This window comes from Manis javanica, chromosome 3, assembly GCF_040802235.1.
Source record: "Manis javanica isolate MJ-LG chromosome 3, MJ_LKY, whole genome shotgun sequence".
Lineage (NCBI taxonomy): Eukaryota > Metazoa > Chordata > Mammalia > Pholidota > Manidae > Manis > Manis javanica.
Window position 1 is genome coordinate 6,572,328 of NC_133158.1, and position 16,157 is coordinate 6,588,484.

At 54.2% G+C, this 16,157-nt stretch overlaps 2 protein-coding genes across 4 annotated transcripts in view; both read right to left on the reverse strand.

Moving 5' to 3' along the window:
- The window catches only part of ARHGEF3 (Rho guanine nucleotide exchange factor 3), a 245,248-nt gene extending 244,447 nt beyond the window's left edge, over positions 1-801 (reverse strand). Inside the window, exon 1 of one of the 2 annotated variants that reach the window (XM_037019264.2) lies at positions 481-801. The gene's annotated coding sequence lies outside the window, so the exon portion shown is untranslated. Of the gene's footprint in view, positions 1-25; positions 195-480 lie in introns of those variants that run through there. The other variant, XM_037019266.2, reaches the window with a different exon arrangement.
- A 6,007-nt stretch (positions 802-6,808) lies between these two features.
- IL17RD (interleukin 17 receptor D) overlaps positions 6,809-16,157 on the reverse strand; it is a 59,374-nt gene continuing 50,025 nt past the window's right edge. For both annotated transcript variants that reach the window (XM_073230741.1, XM_017660793.3), the window contains exons 12-13: positions 13,809-14,748; positions 6,809-13,077 (exon numbers count right to left, since the gene is read on the reverse strand). In XM_073230741.1, the coding sequence (XP_073086842.1) occupies positions 12,965-13,077; positions 13,809-14,748 (1,053 nt within the window). In that variant the 3' untranslated portion in view covers positions 6,809-12,964. The remainder of the gene's footprint in view (positions 13,078-13,808; positions 14,749-16,157) is intronic.

Sequence of the window (16,157 nt, forward strand, 5' to 3'; positions counted from 1 at the left end):
CTCCGCCCCCTGGGGCCGTCCCTACCTCGGGATCCCGGGCGGCGCAGAGTCTGGAAGACGCCGCCGCCCTGCGCGCGGAGCCGGGGTCCTGCGGGGACGCGGCCGGCGGCGGGGGCAGACGCCCAGGGAGAGGGGCTGCGCCCGGGACAGGTGGCGCCTCCCCTTGCGGAAGTGGCTCCGCGAACTTTCGCCCGAGAGCTACCGCGGACCCAGGTCAGGGTCCCCAGGGCGAGCTGCGGCCGACGCGGGCCGGCGGTGGCACTGCCCCCCGAAAGCGCTCCGGGTGCCCGGGGCCGCAGATCGCGCAGCGCCTGCTCGGGGCGGGCGAGCGGGGGCGCCTGGCGGCGGGGCGGGGGTCCGGCTCGGGGACGGCGGGTCACCCCGGGTCCCGGGGGAGTCCCGCGGCAGGCCGGCTGGGGGGGTGCCCGGGCGCGGAGGGCCTGGCAGGGGCGGGGCTCCGGGGCGGCCGCCCGCACTCACCTCGGCGCCCGGCACAGGCTCCGCGCGGCGGGGCTGCAGCGCGCCCCGTGGCCACGGCGGCGGGGCCCCGCGCGGGGCGGGGCGGGGCCGGGGGCGGGGAGGCCGCGCAGCCACGTGGGCGGGAGGCGGGCCGGAGACCCCCGCGGGCGCCCGAGCCGGTGGCACGGGCTGGACGCGGCCACGCCCGTCTGGCGCCCCGCCCCCCGCTCCCCACGCCCCGCCCCCCGGGCGCCTGGGCGGGCGGCCGGGGACGGGGAAGCTGAGCGGTTCGGGCGGAGGGCCGGGGTCCAGACCCGGGCGTCGGGAGGCAGTGCGCAGCCCGCCGCCCCGGCCCCATCTCACTCCCGCGCCTCGAAGGCGCCGCGGACACCGGGGTGCTCGCGGGACAGGGATCCGAGCGGGAGGGGACCGCGGCTGCGCCCGCGCCCGGCTGGGCCTGGAGCCCCAGCCCCAGCGCCAGGCCGACCGGGCGCGGAGGTGCGGCCGCTGCCTGACTTTCTCGCCTGTGCGGTGAGAATGCGCGCGAGCCGCGAGCCCAGCAGGTTCTCAGGAGGCGCGGGTTCGTTGGCGGACGCTGTGCCCAACCGAGACGCAGCCAGCATTGGCTGGCGGCATCGGCGCGGAAATAAAATGCGCATCTAAATACAGCTATTTGCTGCACTCATTCATTCAACAGATAAAAGCCTTCTGTCCTCAGAACTTCATAAACTAGGAAATAAAGAATGCGCTGGGCGGGAGTTAGGGCCTCTTACATAAGTATACACCGTGCGGATAAAAATCTAAAGTTCATTAGTTTTCATGTGCCAGGCTACTTTTTAGGAGCCGGGTCTACCTGGACGTCCCGACAGCCTTGTGAGGCGTGGAGTTTGTGCAGGCCCAGTTCTCAGACGCAGCAACTGAATCTAGAAGAGGGGCAGCCAGCCCGCAGGTCAGAGGTGACAGCATTAGCCTGGAGGTCCAGGCTGCTGCCAGACTGACCTCACTAGCTCCAGCCCCTCCCCCTCAGGCCACCTCACAGGGGAGGGACGCTGGGGAGGGTTCCTGGGGGGCCCCTTCTGACATTGGCTGCTGGGAGGTGGCTCTCCCAGCCCAGTCCCCCGCGACCAGCACGAGGGGTTCAGAACTGATCTGGCGCAGCTGAGACTTCCTTCAGGACAACGCCAGTGCCTACGGAGGCACTCAGCCTGGTGGTGCTGGGTGGCCTCTTTCTGGCCTTTTGGACCAGGAACTGAGCATCTTGAGCAAACCAGCTTAGGTTTCAACAGCTGCACCTCCATTCCACTAGTTGACCCCAAACCCAGTGCCTCGTGACCCCTCCGTTTTCTGTTCAGGGAATACTCACCCACCCTGGGACTCCATTTCCAAAGCCAAAGCCTCTATCCAGACGCCTGTTCTCTCATCATTTCCCCACAAACCTCTTTTGTTACTCTCCACCCAGCACACTGTGGAAGGTCCCTACTACCACCAGCTATGTATATTCATAATAAAGGGCTTCCACTCCCTCATTAGCCCAGAGCTCAACTGGTGCTTCAGACCCCCAAGTCTACACCTGGTGTCCTACCAGGCAGCCTTGTCAAAGACAAAAATTTTATTTCCATTAGATTCCATTTCGATGATTTGAGCCTCTGCTATGCCACACACGGTGCCAGGCTCTGGGGAGCAGCAGTGACTCTGTCACCAAGACAGTCCCCAACCCCACAGGGCTCACAGCTGACATGGTAACAGTCAGACCCCTCACCAGGCAATTAGGGAGCAGGGTGTGGGGAGCGGCACACGGGGACGCACCACCCACATTCGGGCTGGGGGAAGGGAGCCTGCTGAGCCCTGGCCAGTCTGGGAAACCAGGCAGCAAGAAGGTGCAGAGAACAGATGTGAAAGCCAGAAGTAGGACACAGGGCATGCTCCTGGAAGTTCACGGAGAGGGGCCTTGATGGCCAGCCCTTGCCCACTGAGTGGTTCAGGCAGAGGTGATGGGATCCTGCTGGCCGCTGAGGAATGGCTGTACTGGGCCGGGGTCCTGTGCACAGCAAAGGTAATGGGCATTTTTATTACTACTGAACCCCTGTTTTATAATCAGTGTGTCCAGAAATCAGAAACGAACTGCAAGTAGGATATGTAGACTAAATTACATCAACTTAATCCACCAGGGTTTCTATCACTGCCCCATCCCATCCCGTGCACCACGCCTGGCCGTCTGGAGGGGAAAAGACTTGTGTTCTGGACTCAGGTCAGGAGTTTGTTGGGGGAACAGATGATATACCTAAAGCAGGCCCTTCAGTCAGGGGTGGGGAAGAGATGGCAGGAAGTGGAGTTTGGGAACTGATGGCCAGGCCAGGAGACACTGATGCTCAGCCACTTTTTCTCCTTGAAATAGTTCACGAGGGCCTGTTCTTGCCTTCAGCTCTGTCTCCCCTAACTCTGCGAGACAGGCTGGAATGGGAGCAGGGTGGTCACCTGCTGAATCAGTCACTGGGAAAGCCGGGTCTGCAGGAGCCTCCCCCACCGCCCACCATCAAAGGCCTTCAGGAAGGGCAGGATGCCGAGCCCACCAGCCCCGGCCTCCAAGCACCCAGCCAGTGCCATGAACCCGGCTATGTGAACAACCATATATTTCAAACCCTCTGACAATCTAATACCACATGTTGTAAAGTAGTGTCGAAAATACTGAGAGGTGTCAAGAATGAGACAACACCCACCTGTAATCATGCCACCCAGAGATCACCGCTGTGGAGAGGAATCCCACCTTGGTTCCACAGCAGCCATCCGACCAGGGCTGAGGGAGATGCCTGGGGGATCCCCCTTTATAACCACACACCCCTTCACCTGCCCCAGGTGACCACATCCCCACAGGCAGATGTGCCAGCTCTGTGCCCACCTCCACCTGATCTCACATCCAAGCCTCACAACAGCCCTGCTGGGTATTGAACGTGACTTATTTTCCAGACAGGGCAAGTAACGCTTCAGGTCACCAGCCCAGGGTCACCCAGAGAGTGGCAGACTGAGACCAAAGCCCCATTTTAATCACAATGATAAAAAGTAATGCTCTCACCAATAAGAATACAATTAGATCCACACATACAGAATCTTTAAGGACATCTAATTTCAGGTACACGGACCAGAGGCAGGGCCTGGCTGTGTTTGCATTCTGCTGCCAAGCACGCCCTGGCCTTTCTTGGCTGCGAGTTTTCCACGGCCTGGCCTCGCGCAGCCGGGTGAGAAACACCTTAGGTGTGTCCTGAGGCTGACACCTGCCCGCTTCCTGGAATGTTTCTGACCACGAGGTTGAGGAAGACCAGGCAGAGGCATCTCATCCCGGAGGACCATCTCTCCATCTCCACCCGACTCCAACTTCTAAAATTCGGAAAATTCCCCTAACCACACACTGATAGTCAGTTAGGGAAACAATCCCCGCCTCTGCTCACATCCAGAGTGGGGGGTGGCATTCCGCCTGGCCCAGGGACCTCGAAGCAGCAAGTCCAGAAAAATGTGTCTATATTGGGACTGACAGGTGACCAGGAAAAAAAGAGTGAGTAGATCTCAGAGCTCATGGTCAGCTGGCAGTCTGTGTGCCGCCAACTATGACGCGTGCAGTTACTGCCTTCGTGCCTCTTTGCCAGGAGCATCTCCCACGCACCCCAGACCCCCACCAATCCCTTCCTTCTAGGATCAACACCAGAACAGCCAGGCATGGACCCCCTCCCCTCTTCTCTTACGGGACAGAGGTGCTGTAACTTAGCATCTGACAAAGGACTGAAGGTCCTGTGAGCTGGGAACTGTCTCCCATCCTGACTCCCAAAGACCCCCAAGATCCTCCTTTCTATATGATAACGAATAGCCACCATTTACCAAGTGCCTCACACTTGCTAAGCATGGCTGTGGGGTCTCTATAAACCCCATCTCACGTAATCTTCACGATAACCGTGTGCAGTGGGTTATTAGTCTCACCCTGCAGATTAAAATACAGGCTCAGAGCAAGTGGGTGATTTGCCCACAGTCCCATACACAGGAAGAGGCAGGCCAGGGGACAGGGATCATGTGTGCAGCCCACCCGTTACTATGTCCCCAGTACACACGTTACACTCATGTAAGTGCTGCAGAAGGAGGCTGAATCATCTAGGAATGTGAAAAAATGATGCAACAGCCCCTCGAGAAAGAGGCCAGGGAGCCAAGCTTGCTGATCTTGCCTTACTTTCCCTTAATCTCAAGGACCCCATTTCAAATGTGTCTCAGTGAAAAGGTCTTAGCTCACGTTTGCGTCCATCTCTCCCATCACTGCATCCTCTACCTCTCGTATTCTTGGACCACTTCTAATTTTGTTCCTGCAGTGAGAACAGGTATTCAGGTGTAAGGGTAGGCAACAGACATTTACTGAGGACACCCTCTATGCCCAGAATAGCAGAGATATATTTTATGTCTTCTCCCTCCTCCACCTGCTTAGTTTATTGCCTGAAGTCTCTTACTTAACTCAAACAAAATGATTTGTTCTAATTAAAGCCTGCAAGGGGAAGCTGGTCTTGGCTACTTCTACCAAAGTTTGCATTTCTATAAAACCAAATAAAGCCAGTGGCAAGGACTCACAGATGTTGGTTATTCTAAGAACCCCAAGCAGCTGTAAAAAGGGACCCCGCTTTCTAACACCATGGGAAAGACCAGGGCTTCTCATGCTGCAAAGAGGACTGTTTGTCCCACTAACAGGGAAGAGGAATTCACTTATTGCAGCATCTGCTTAATGAGCCGCTTCCATTGAGTCCTTCCAGACCCGTCTGCTTAACCTATGAACCAAACTGACTCCCAATATTTGGATTGAGAAGGGAACCAAGTCACCCCAGCTTGTCACTCAAGGTTTTTTTTTCATTCCCCTGGAAACCATATTGAGGGACAGTGTATTGGTCCTTCAGTGTGGTCAGGAGTGACGACACTTCAACCAGACACCTGGTCCCAGGGCTGCTGATCCCTTGTAGGGGCCCTTGCAGAGCTTCCTGATTTCTGGGCCTCAGAATCTCAAAAACGAGGGTGCACACTGGCTTGCGGCGAGAAAAGACAAGAGAGTGTTAATAGGGCAGGCACTAGCCACCGTTCAGAGGCCGTCTGCCATTGCTTCGCTTCTGGTCTGCTGCCCACTGCCGTTCCGGGGAAGCTCTCTACTGCCTTTGACTGTGCAAAGAGCCCTTCAGGTCCACCCCTACCTGGAGGGCTAGAGCTGTGCTGAGAGGCTAGGGGAGCAGTCCAGGTAGTGTTACTGCAACTCACATCCTGGCTCTGCCACTAGCCAGCCATGAGCTCAGGTCAGTCACAGCCTCTCTGAGCCTCCGTTTCCTCATCTGTAAAACAAGGTAGAAAGATTACTCATGAGGCGGAGTAGCTGTGAGGAAGACATGATGGCTGTAACGCTCCTAGCACTCAAAGACTGGCTCTTAGAAATAGGGAGACGTGGCAGGGGGCGGGGAAAGAGAAAGCAGTGGGCAAAATGACCGGCAGTAACCTGGGTGAAGAGCAACAGGAGAAACGAAGGCCATGCCATGGATGGGAGGCAAGAACTTGACAGAATGTCCTCCTCCCGCACCCTGAGTGCTTCGCTCAGAGGCGGTTTTACTCCTGCGGGGAAGGAACAAATAAGCAAGAACGCCCAGGCTCCTGGGACCTCAAGTCCCCACCTCGTCCTTGCTGGGTCACGGCCAGGCTTGTGTTCCGTGTCCTTGCTCTTTATTGCTGCTCGCTGTCCTCTCCCAGACACCTTTCATTTTCTGAGCACTACGTGCTGGGTAAGCACTTTATATTCACCATCCTGAGAAGCAGGGCCTCTGACCAGTCCAGGCTACAGGTGAGACACGGGTCCCAGGGGTGCAGTCGTGGGGACACAACAGCAGCAGTGGAGCTCGAACTGCCCCCAAGGTTGATGGGCACCAAGAATTTAACTCATGGGGCACAGGGCCCGAGGGAAGTGAGAGGGCACCTGTCGGCAGGACGAGCAGCCACTGCTTTTTCCTTTCGAATGACACGCAACCTGTGGCTCTCAGATTTCAGTGGCTCTTGTCAAATTCCAGAAAAGAGAGTCTGTTTTGCCAGTCAGATTTCTGCTTGATGTGAGCATCCCGCCCCTGCTCTTGATGCCACACAGGCTACAGACAACTGCCTGCTGGAGGGTGATGGCAACGGGCAAGGCAGCAGACAAGGTTCCTTTCCTCGAACATGCAAGATGCACTGGCAGCCGCCTCCTCATCCTGGATGGTGTCTCTCCTTCCCAGAGGCAGGGCTCTCCTGGGACTGTGCTGGTACCCCCAGCCATTCACAAACAGCAAGACAGCTAGAATAATGAACCACCACAATCTGAAAACAAAACATTTTATTCGATGCAGAAATTCTAAGGTACAAAAACAACATTTTGCAAATGTCAGCTGTGATCTGTCTCCTATTTAGTTATGTACAATCAAAATAGACGTTCACGTCCTCAGTGTAACAGTACAGTGCACTGCTACGGTCCGCAGCCCTCACGACGCCTCCGCGTCGCACAAAGGACAAACTCAAGGGTAAAACACACACTGCGTTCCACAGGCTTCCCCTCGGAGCACTCATGGGGAGCTTCCGCAGTGAAAAAGAACTATTTTATCCAACAGTGAAAATAGAACCCACCTATTCTCTACATGACCACAGTTGGTTTTTACAAAAATTTTTGCTCTCTCCAGACTCGCCATGGGTTTAAGAGAAAAAAACAACATTCTAAAAAAAATTAACAAGACACATAACACACTGGGGGAAATCCAATGGTACCTTTTGTGTAACAGATGGAGCAGCCACATCACGTACAAACAAAAGAATGTTTCTCTGACTCTTAAATGAAATTGTTTGATAGAAACATCAGATAAGCAGTCATCATGGTCTGCTTTGTCAGACTCCTGGCTGCACGGAGCACGGTGTCTAGTCAGTTCAGAGGCATTGCTCCAGCTTGAGCACAGGGAAAAGCTCCCCGAGGAGTATGCCGTCCCTGCTGCATTTCAGGGAGGAACTGAAGAACGGGAGAGACGACAGCGGGTCAAAACTCCCAAGAAGTCCCCACTCGCCCTCTCTGTCAATTAGCCCTTAGCAAGTGCCCTCTCTCCCGCCAGGGGTTAGACGGGCGTCTGCGCCAGTGAATGAGACTCTAAGTCATGAGCAAAGGTGATGTCTATAGAGATCCGTACAGGCAGAATCCAGATTTGTGGTGGAGGGGTAGCTGCCACTCAGGAGCTAAGAGCTGGTCTTGAAGCAGCTCAGGAATGACACTGGACTCATCGAGAATAAGCACCACAGGTCTGACTGCAAGAGGGAAAATCGCCGTATGACAGGAGAATATTGCCATGGGAAAAAAAATGAAATATGTGGCAGTCAAATAATCCTCAAAACGAATATAGGTGATATACCAGTCTTTTAAAAAGTGCTGTTGTATTTTTAAGTAGTAAGAGAAGCTGGGCCTGTATAAAATTCCCTGAAATCCCCATCCTGAGCTTGGCCTTCCCAGTGGGCATGGCACCCCATTCTGCTTGGGCAAAGAGAAGCCGAGGGACAGAAAAGCAGTAGAAGTTATTAAGCCGTTGGGAAACCAGCACCGTGAAGAAGGATTTAAGTAGGTGGGATTATTTATCACTGAAATAACATCACCAAAGGGATGACTTCACTGTGGTTTCCAAATACACGGAAGGTGACCAGCTGTACTTTTTCCACTGCATGCAGAACAAAGGAAGGCTGGGTTGAATTTCTATGAGGAAGACATACAGAGAACTATCTGATCAGCAGGGTAAGTTACAGCATCTCCTTCGCGGAAACCCCAGAATCCCGGCACAGCCGTATGTCTGGCATGATTCAGGCGCTGCCCTGTCTGACACCGGGGCGGGGGTGGGGAGGGGACAGGTTAGATCATCCGAACTTTCCCTCAGCCCCAACCCTCAGCCCCAACACTCTGAAATCGGAATCAAAGCTATCGGCTTACAGTCTGACTTTCTTTCGTTTATTCTCACCCCGTGCCTGGAAAGGAGGTGTTACAGAGAGGCTGGCCCGACGCCCCATGACGACTCCTAACTGGTATCTCAAGATCAGGAAAAGCTTTTCTCCGTATACCATCTCACATCTCCAAAACTGAGGCCATTCACAGGTCATTTAACACAGAGGATGACGCAGATACCTTCCTCTCGTGGCCACTTGGGGATTCCTTGCGTCACTCCCCACAATGCCTGCTTTCCATATTAAGTCTTGGCCTAAGCTCAGAATTGTACATCATCTAAAAAAACTGATGAAGCCAAGAACCCAAACTATAAATAAGGTCCTTCAGGTTGTGGAGTTTCAACAAAATTGTTCCAAGCGTCTTATGTTTTAAACGAGTAAAACATTAATCTGACTTTGAATTTAACAACTGGCTTGCCTTTCTCGTAAGGCACCGTGAAATGCAAGGGAACAGTCAAAACACTCCAAATACATTCACAATCATATCAGATTTCTCTGGGGGAGCAAGTAGGGGAAAGAAGTGATCCAGCTACAGGCTTCACTTAGCAAGAGCATTTTCTGGTAGCACCAGACATCTGTAATGACCATGGGTGCCTTTCATTTCAAACCTCATAAAGGAGGAGTGGCACTCTGGCAGCTAACAGCCAATTAGGCCCACTTGTATGTTCTGTTGGACCTGAATATTTGATAAAAGAAAAAGTTTTTTTATTCAGTTACCAATACAAAAAAAAAAAAAATCAGAATTTTTCATCTAAAAATCCAGATTCTCGGCTTCTCTTGGAAAAAATGGGAAGCTCAGGAACCACTATGTGGCCCCTGCTGGTTGGAATAGCTGCCCCCTGTAGGTGGGACAGGAATGGTTCAGTTTGCCACAGACCCCACCATGCCTTGTTGCTCTCTGACCCTGAGAAGGAGGGTCATGGCCACCTATCACACTGTATTTGTCATTACATCTGGCCTGCTACCCTGGCACCCTCATAAGGCACAGCATCTGCTGGGAAAGAACAGTGGTCTTCATCAAAAATATAGAACAGAACAGGCTAATAACTGTCAACACTAGTGTTGTGCACCTCACGGTCCACCTGGTAAGGACACACAGCCTAATTCTTCTCTCCTTAAGAGAGCCAAATAAGGGTTGAGGCCATTTGGGGGCAGACAGAGTTTTCTTTTTTTTTTTTTTGGGAGGAAGGTGTATCATTCCTTCTCCAGGAATAAAATGGCTTTTTTTCTTCCTTTGCTTCTTTTAAGAGAAAAGATGCTCAACTCTAGAAAAAGGAAAAGTTCTGAAAATCCTTTTTGGGGGGACAGTCTTCCTGTTTCTTTGTGCTTATGTCAGGGAACCTGACTAGGGGTTGATTAAAAAAAAAACTTTTTTTAAGACACTGGCAGCAATGAAGCAGCAAGACGGAAATCTGACACACAAACATACACAAACTAACTCCAGCGGTGTCACAGTCACAAGAGACATTTGTTTAAACTTCTGATCTGGGACTGTCTTCAGTTACTGCTAACATCTCAGTCAAATACTCTGTCTCATGAGCTCATGGCCCCTTCTCATTTTGGGCTCAAAATACTATTACCTGGCTGGGTCACCCACCTGAGTACCTGGGCCTGGACCTGAATGGCTTCTGATTCCTTGAACCATCAGTGTGTCTCAAAAGCCCAGGACTCGGCCTTCTAGAGGACCTTTCTGCCCCCTGTGCGGCTGTGCTGGGTCCATCCAGGTGGTCCCTGTTGCCTGTAGCCGACCTTTGAGAGGAAAGCACACCTTTACCTGGGCCCTCACCTCCCTGGTCACTCTCCCAGCAGAGCTGACTGGGTCAGACCCTAAGTCCTTTCTGTAGGGCACCGGTTTGGCAAGATGAACCGCTAGCTCCCTACCTTCAACTCTTGGGTCTGCCTGGGACCCTGGACTGACCCCTGGTCACCTGTCCAGAGGACACCGTCTAACTGAGCCACATAAGCCTTTTACTCTCAAGATTAAGGCCTTTCACTGACATCATCCCTATGTTCTAATTCTTGTTTCCCCACTTTCTGAAAGCCTGTGACTTGGCAGAACCTTTATCTGAATTCCATCTTATCATTTCCACCGTCCAGGACAACATGTGAATCGAAAATCACAGCTCTGCTTAAACAAATTCAGTCTCTAAGGCAACTCTTCCCATTTCCAGAATGAGATGGGGAGGGTGGAAAAGAATGTGAAACAGGGCAAAATCAGAAGTTGGACTTCTCAACTTATTTTGAGTCAAGCATCCGTACCGTGGTTTCAGTCTTGCTATGTCAAAGAGTCTGGGTTTTTGGGCATCAGAGACATTAGCACTTCAGAATAAGTACCCAGCTGCTGAATCCCAACTAAAACTTCACCTGATTTTTGTACTAGCACATTTTTTCTCTTCTACGTTCAAAACAAGCTCTCTGCCCACACTCCTGGAGCCCAGCTGACACCCTTCACCCATCCTGTCCCCCAGGCCTTCCCCAGGGCCGCTTTCTCAGAAATTAGCTTATTTCACGTGCAAAGCCACATACGTATCCTAACAGGGGCTCCTAATAGTTCCTGTGGCATATGCACCATTTCTTGGCCTCCATCTCCCTGATAATGTTCCAAAGTGGACTTTCATACACTAGCAAGTTTGGACTGACCAGTCTTCCCAGAGCACATGCCAAAGGATAGATGGGAGAGTCACACGTGGGCAGGATCTCTGTGCTTGCCCTGGATTCCACGGTGACAACATGGAATGGCACTCCTCCAACAGGATGCCTGGCTTTCTGGGGGCGACAGGCCTGTAGCTCACTTGTCTCCCTTCAGAGCAGCTGCAGGAAACTCAATGCCAGAGAACAAATGCACACGTTCTTCTCCCAAGAAGCTGCCAGCTGCCTTTACAGAGCAGGGAGTGTGGCATTTGCATAAAAAATACACACAGAGCTTCCCTTCCCCACCTGCCAAGCATGTGCTTGGGCCGGAAGTCCTGCCCCATCCCACCGCTCACCCCTCCTTGGGAGGTTTCTCTACATCCCCCTTAACGCTGGTCCTATTTGCTGAAGCAGTGGCACAAGGTCTCCGGTGTTAGTGCTGAGAAAATAGGGTGCCAAAATCCAACAGCACCCACGAAAAAGGCGGAGAAAGAGGCTCATGTCCCCTCAAGGGCACTGAGAGAAGGGTTTCCACAGGGGAGACCAAGACATCATCACACACGTGCTGATCAACAAACAGGATTCAGACGGTTTTCCCTTTGGAAAGAGAAATTCGTAGAGATGACTTTCATAAAAAGAGAGTATTTGCTTTCCCCTTTTGAAGGAAATTCTTTCCTCCTAAGCTCTAAGTACCTGTTTTGTGGCAGGACGGAGCGTGAGAGACAAACCTTTCACTGGGCGAGCACACCAGAGGCACAGAGTGGGAGCTCACTCACAGGCTGGGCTGCGGGGCAGAACTTTAAAGATTCAAGAACTCATGATCTCAGCTCCCATGTCTTCTCCAGATGGCATTCTGAGGGCACACTCATTTTTCTGACAATCCTCTCCTTTCAGCTTCTTAAAAAGAGGTTTGTCACTGGTCCAGCCAGTGAGGAGATTGACTGCCCAGCCCCTCCACACGCTGCGGCATTGGACTCATGGGTTCTGATCCTTGTTACTGCAGATGCAGCTTTAGACCAGAGGCCAACTGAAGCAAAAATTGCGACTTCCAGCAGTACAGCCTCTTTGAGTATCAGTCTCTTAAAAAAAAGACTGCCAGGCACCAACATGCGAGACACAGCGCCATGAAGGCGACCCAGGGACACTTGGCAGGTAGATCCTGCCACCCCACGATGCCTACTCAGGCCAAGGGGTGGCCCTGGGTGCTGAGTTCCGGTGCTTTCTGCGTGTGGACCGACCCACCTGAGAGAACGGTCTAGGTGGTCAGCTGGCCCTGCAGCCCCCCTTCAGCCAGCCACACCACCCACTGATACATAAAGACTCGTTTCATGATAGTCCTCGGTCACCTTCTAGACGGTTCACTACACTCGTGACGCCCTAGGGTCTACACCAGAAACAGGCAGGATCGTCGTCAGTAACAACATGGATTCCAGGTAGGCTGGTACTGATTTCAGTGGCTATGAAGGCATTAAAAGTGCTTTTTCCACGTGGCATTTCAAATCAAAGTGGCCAACGGTGAATAGGCAATGTTTGGGGAGGTCAGTCTGAAATACCCGTGCAGGTATTTTCTGCTTCTGCCCACATGCGTCCTCCCGACCTCCCAGCATGGGCTCTCAGCCAAGGTCTGACCTAATGCGGCAAACTGCTGCCAGACCTTGTGGACCTGACTTTCAGAGAGCCATGTGGTTTCAGCGAATTGGAGACTTTGCCAAGATATCAGGTAGAGGGTTGGGGCCAGGAGAGCGAGTACTGGCCCGAATCTCACTCCAAATACCCTTGCAGGAGACCTCAGCTCCCCGTGGGCCCCATGATGGAGATGGGCTGGCGAGCCAGAGAGAGGCAGGAGCTAAAGTGGCAATGCTTGGACTCTTCCGTTTCGTTACAAAGGAGCAACTGCATGGAGTTCACCAGTGTAGCTGCAGCAACCAGGTTCTGCTTTGCACGCCCCAGAAGCAAGGAGCTTGGAGGGAGGGACTGGAGGGTCCTCCTCACCTAAGGAAAGAGGAGAGGGCGGTGGCTCGTCATTGTACTTCCCTGGGCTGGGCGCTCGGGCCAGGACGCACCTGGACCTGGGTTTGCATAGGTGAGGCGGCCAGCTCGGGCTGGGCACTCTTGTCCTGCTAACAGGCTCTAGTTCCCCGTGCTGAGGGCCCAGGGTCTGCAGGCATGACTCCCACTAGCTGCCAGCACAGAAAGAAGCACCTGAGTCGGCATCTGGCTGGGGCTCCCGGGGAGGCAGGGCCCGAGGCTCAGCCAGGACGGAGGGAAGGCGGCGCCCAGGAACCCAGGGTTCAACAGACGTGGCTCTAAAGGCGCTGCAAGGTGGGATATGGTAAACACTACAAGTCCCAAGAAATATGCACCCCCAAGACCCTCGCCCATCACCCTCAGGGCAAGATGTGCCTGGCACTCGGATGTTCCGGGTTTCAGAAAGGTGGCAGAATGTACACACTGCGGGTTGCTGGGCACATGACACCCTGGCGGGGCTGGGCAGCCCCCGTTCTTCAGAATCAGTACTTCCGCAGCTCGCCCACGTGAACACCCCACTACGCGGGACCAATGGACACAGCCAATGGAGCCGTTGTTTCCCACGGGATTGCCCTGCCCAGTAAGTGTGCACCAAAGTTAGACACACACTTCCATGCATTCTGGAATCATGGACAAAGGCTGCGGCCTGCATCAGAAAGCCAACCCACCGGCGCCCTCGGGGCCCCGAGCCTTACCCAGGCCTGAGGAGGACGACACGCTCTCCGTCAGCGAGGACGTCTCGGTTTGGTCTGCGGAGAGCCCCTCCATGAGGGGCAGGGACAGCTCGGAGGAGGGCACGGACGAGTCGTAGATGCCCGAGTCCCGCGGCATGTCCGAGGGGCTGGCAGCCTTCACCGTGTGCAGCAGGGGTTGCAGGACGGCGGTGCTGTCACCCGGGCGGGGCGCGGCCTCCACGTCAGCGTCCGGGCCCCGCCGCGGGCCCTCCCAGAGTGAGTCGGCCAGCACCCTGGGCATGGCCACCTCGGCCTTGGGGCAGAAGTCGCTCCCGGGCCCTGGTTTGCACATGACATCGTTCAGCACCAAGCCGGAGTCAGACCTCCCAAGCGCCGGCCCCCGGCGGCAGAGGGGCACAGGGCGCCAGGGCGCGACCTGCTTCTCGAACCAGTCCGGCTCCTCGTCGATGAGCTGGTGCATGTTGCAGATGGCGACATACAGGGACCGGCCAGCTTTGCTGCGGAAGTAGTTCCTCCTGCTGACGGGCACTGGGCCCTGCCCCGGTCCCGGGAGGCTGTGGTCCCGGGAGTGCAAGTGGGAACAGAGCTGCGGCAGGTGGTCCATGAGCTTGTACTTGGCGCTCAGCCCCAGGATGCCGGGAATGTCTCCCTCACAGGAATAATCGAAGTACACGGCAATGAACCTGCTGAGCGCGGCAGCGGAGCTCTGCTGGGCCTGCCGGAGCTTCTCAGCAATGGTGGCCACGGCCACCAGGAAGAGCTCACTGTGGCCAGATCCCCAGCCGCCGCCTCTGAGCTTGTAGTTCTTCTTGTCCACAAAGTACTTCATGCCTTTGGAGCACACCACGATGATGAACTGGGCCTCGCGGATCTTCTGGGTGACCCACTCTCTCTGCCCTTGCCTGCAGAGGCTGAGGTCCTCCCACAGGTCCAGGGCCACCTGGAAGAGGACAGGGAACCTCATTCACCTAAACTGCTTGGAGAGCTGGGTAACGAGCGCAAGGATGTCCCAGGAAGGTCACATCACCTGTCCCTTAACCAGTATTAGCTCCAGGTTGCCCGGCTCTGAGAAGAGCAACACTCCGTGGGTGAGAGTTGCACACCAGGCCCCCTGCACATCATTTTAGCATTCACGTGGGGTCATCACCACATGTCCTACCCTACCAGGGGACAGATTGAAGCACACAGCTCTTAGCAACCTAAGTCACATATCTGCCATATGTGAGGCCCTCCAGGGACGGAGAGTGTGGCAGGGAGCACCCAGAGCGGAGGCAAGCGTTCTATCTGATGGTCTATCACTTGGTCTATCTGATGAGCGAGGCTGTCTGGGTGAGGGCAGATCCTGGGTGACGATGACAGGACGTGGGTAAGGGACCCCAAAGCAGGCTGGGAAATGGGGGCTCAGGTCTGGATACCAGAGTCGCCCACCGTGCTGGCTGACTCGCGCCCAGAGAAGGCAACTGACAAGACAACCCCCCGGGCCACTCCCACAGCCCCGGGGTCAGCCCTGCGGTTTGCCAGCCACTGGCCAAAGGCTGGAGAGGATGGTGGGCACCTGCAGGAACATGGCCATTCTGGCTCACTCAGTGGGCACCTTCTAACATGCCTTCACAGTGGCCTCAGGATCACAGCCCTACAAGGCCTTTCACAGGGGTCTGGGGGGAGCTGGGGGGTTCCTAACAAAGGAACGAAAACCAGGCATGCGTGGCCACCCCGGGGGGCTTCATCTTCTATTTTCCTTTTTTAAAAAAACTTTTTATTAAGGTATTATTGATATACACTCTTATGAAGGTTTCCCATGAAAACACAATGTGGTTACTACATTCCCCCATATTATCAAGCCCCTACCCACACCCCAATGCAGTCACTGTCCATCAGTGCAGTAAGATGCCACAGATTCACTATTTGCCTTCTCTGTGACCCCTCACACCATGTGTACTAAACATAATACCCCTCAGTCCCCTTCTCCCTCCCTCCCCACCTGTCTTCCCCCACCCCTCCCCTTTGGTAACCGCTAGTCACTTCTTAGAGCTCAGACTGTTTTCACCGGTTTCTGCTAGAAACATCTTTCTGCGATTGTATGAGCCTCTTGTCTTGTGTAGTTCAGAATCTAATTCCCAGGGGCTCTGCCAGAATGTGGCAGCGACAGTCTCTTAATGGGGAAGGTGGTTTGGAAATGACTTTGTTTTCCTCTTCTGCTGGAAGGTGTCACCAAAGGGAAGAAAGTTCTCACTTCCTGACACGAATCCTGAATTTGTCTTACATTGCCCTTAATCCTCGCTAATGTCCATTCTGAAAGTTACTGGGAGTTTATACCAACATTTAAAAAATGTTCCCATCTTTAATCCA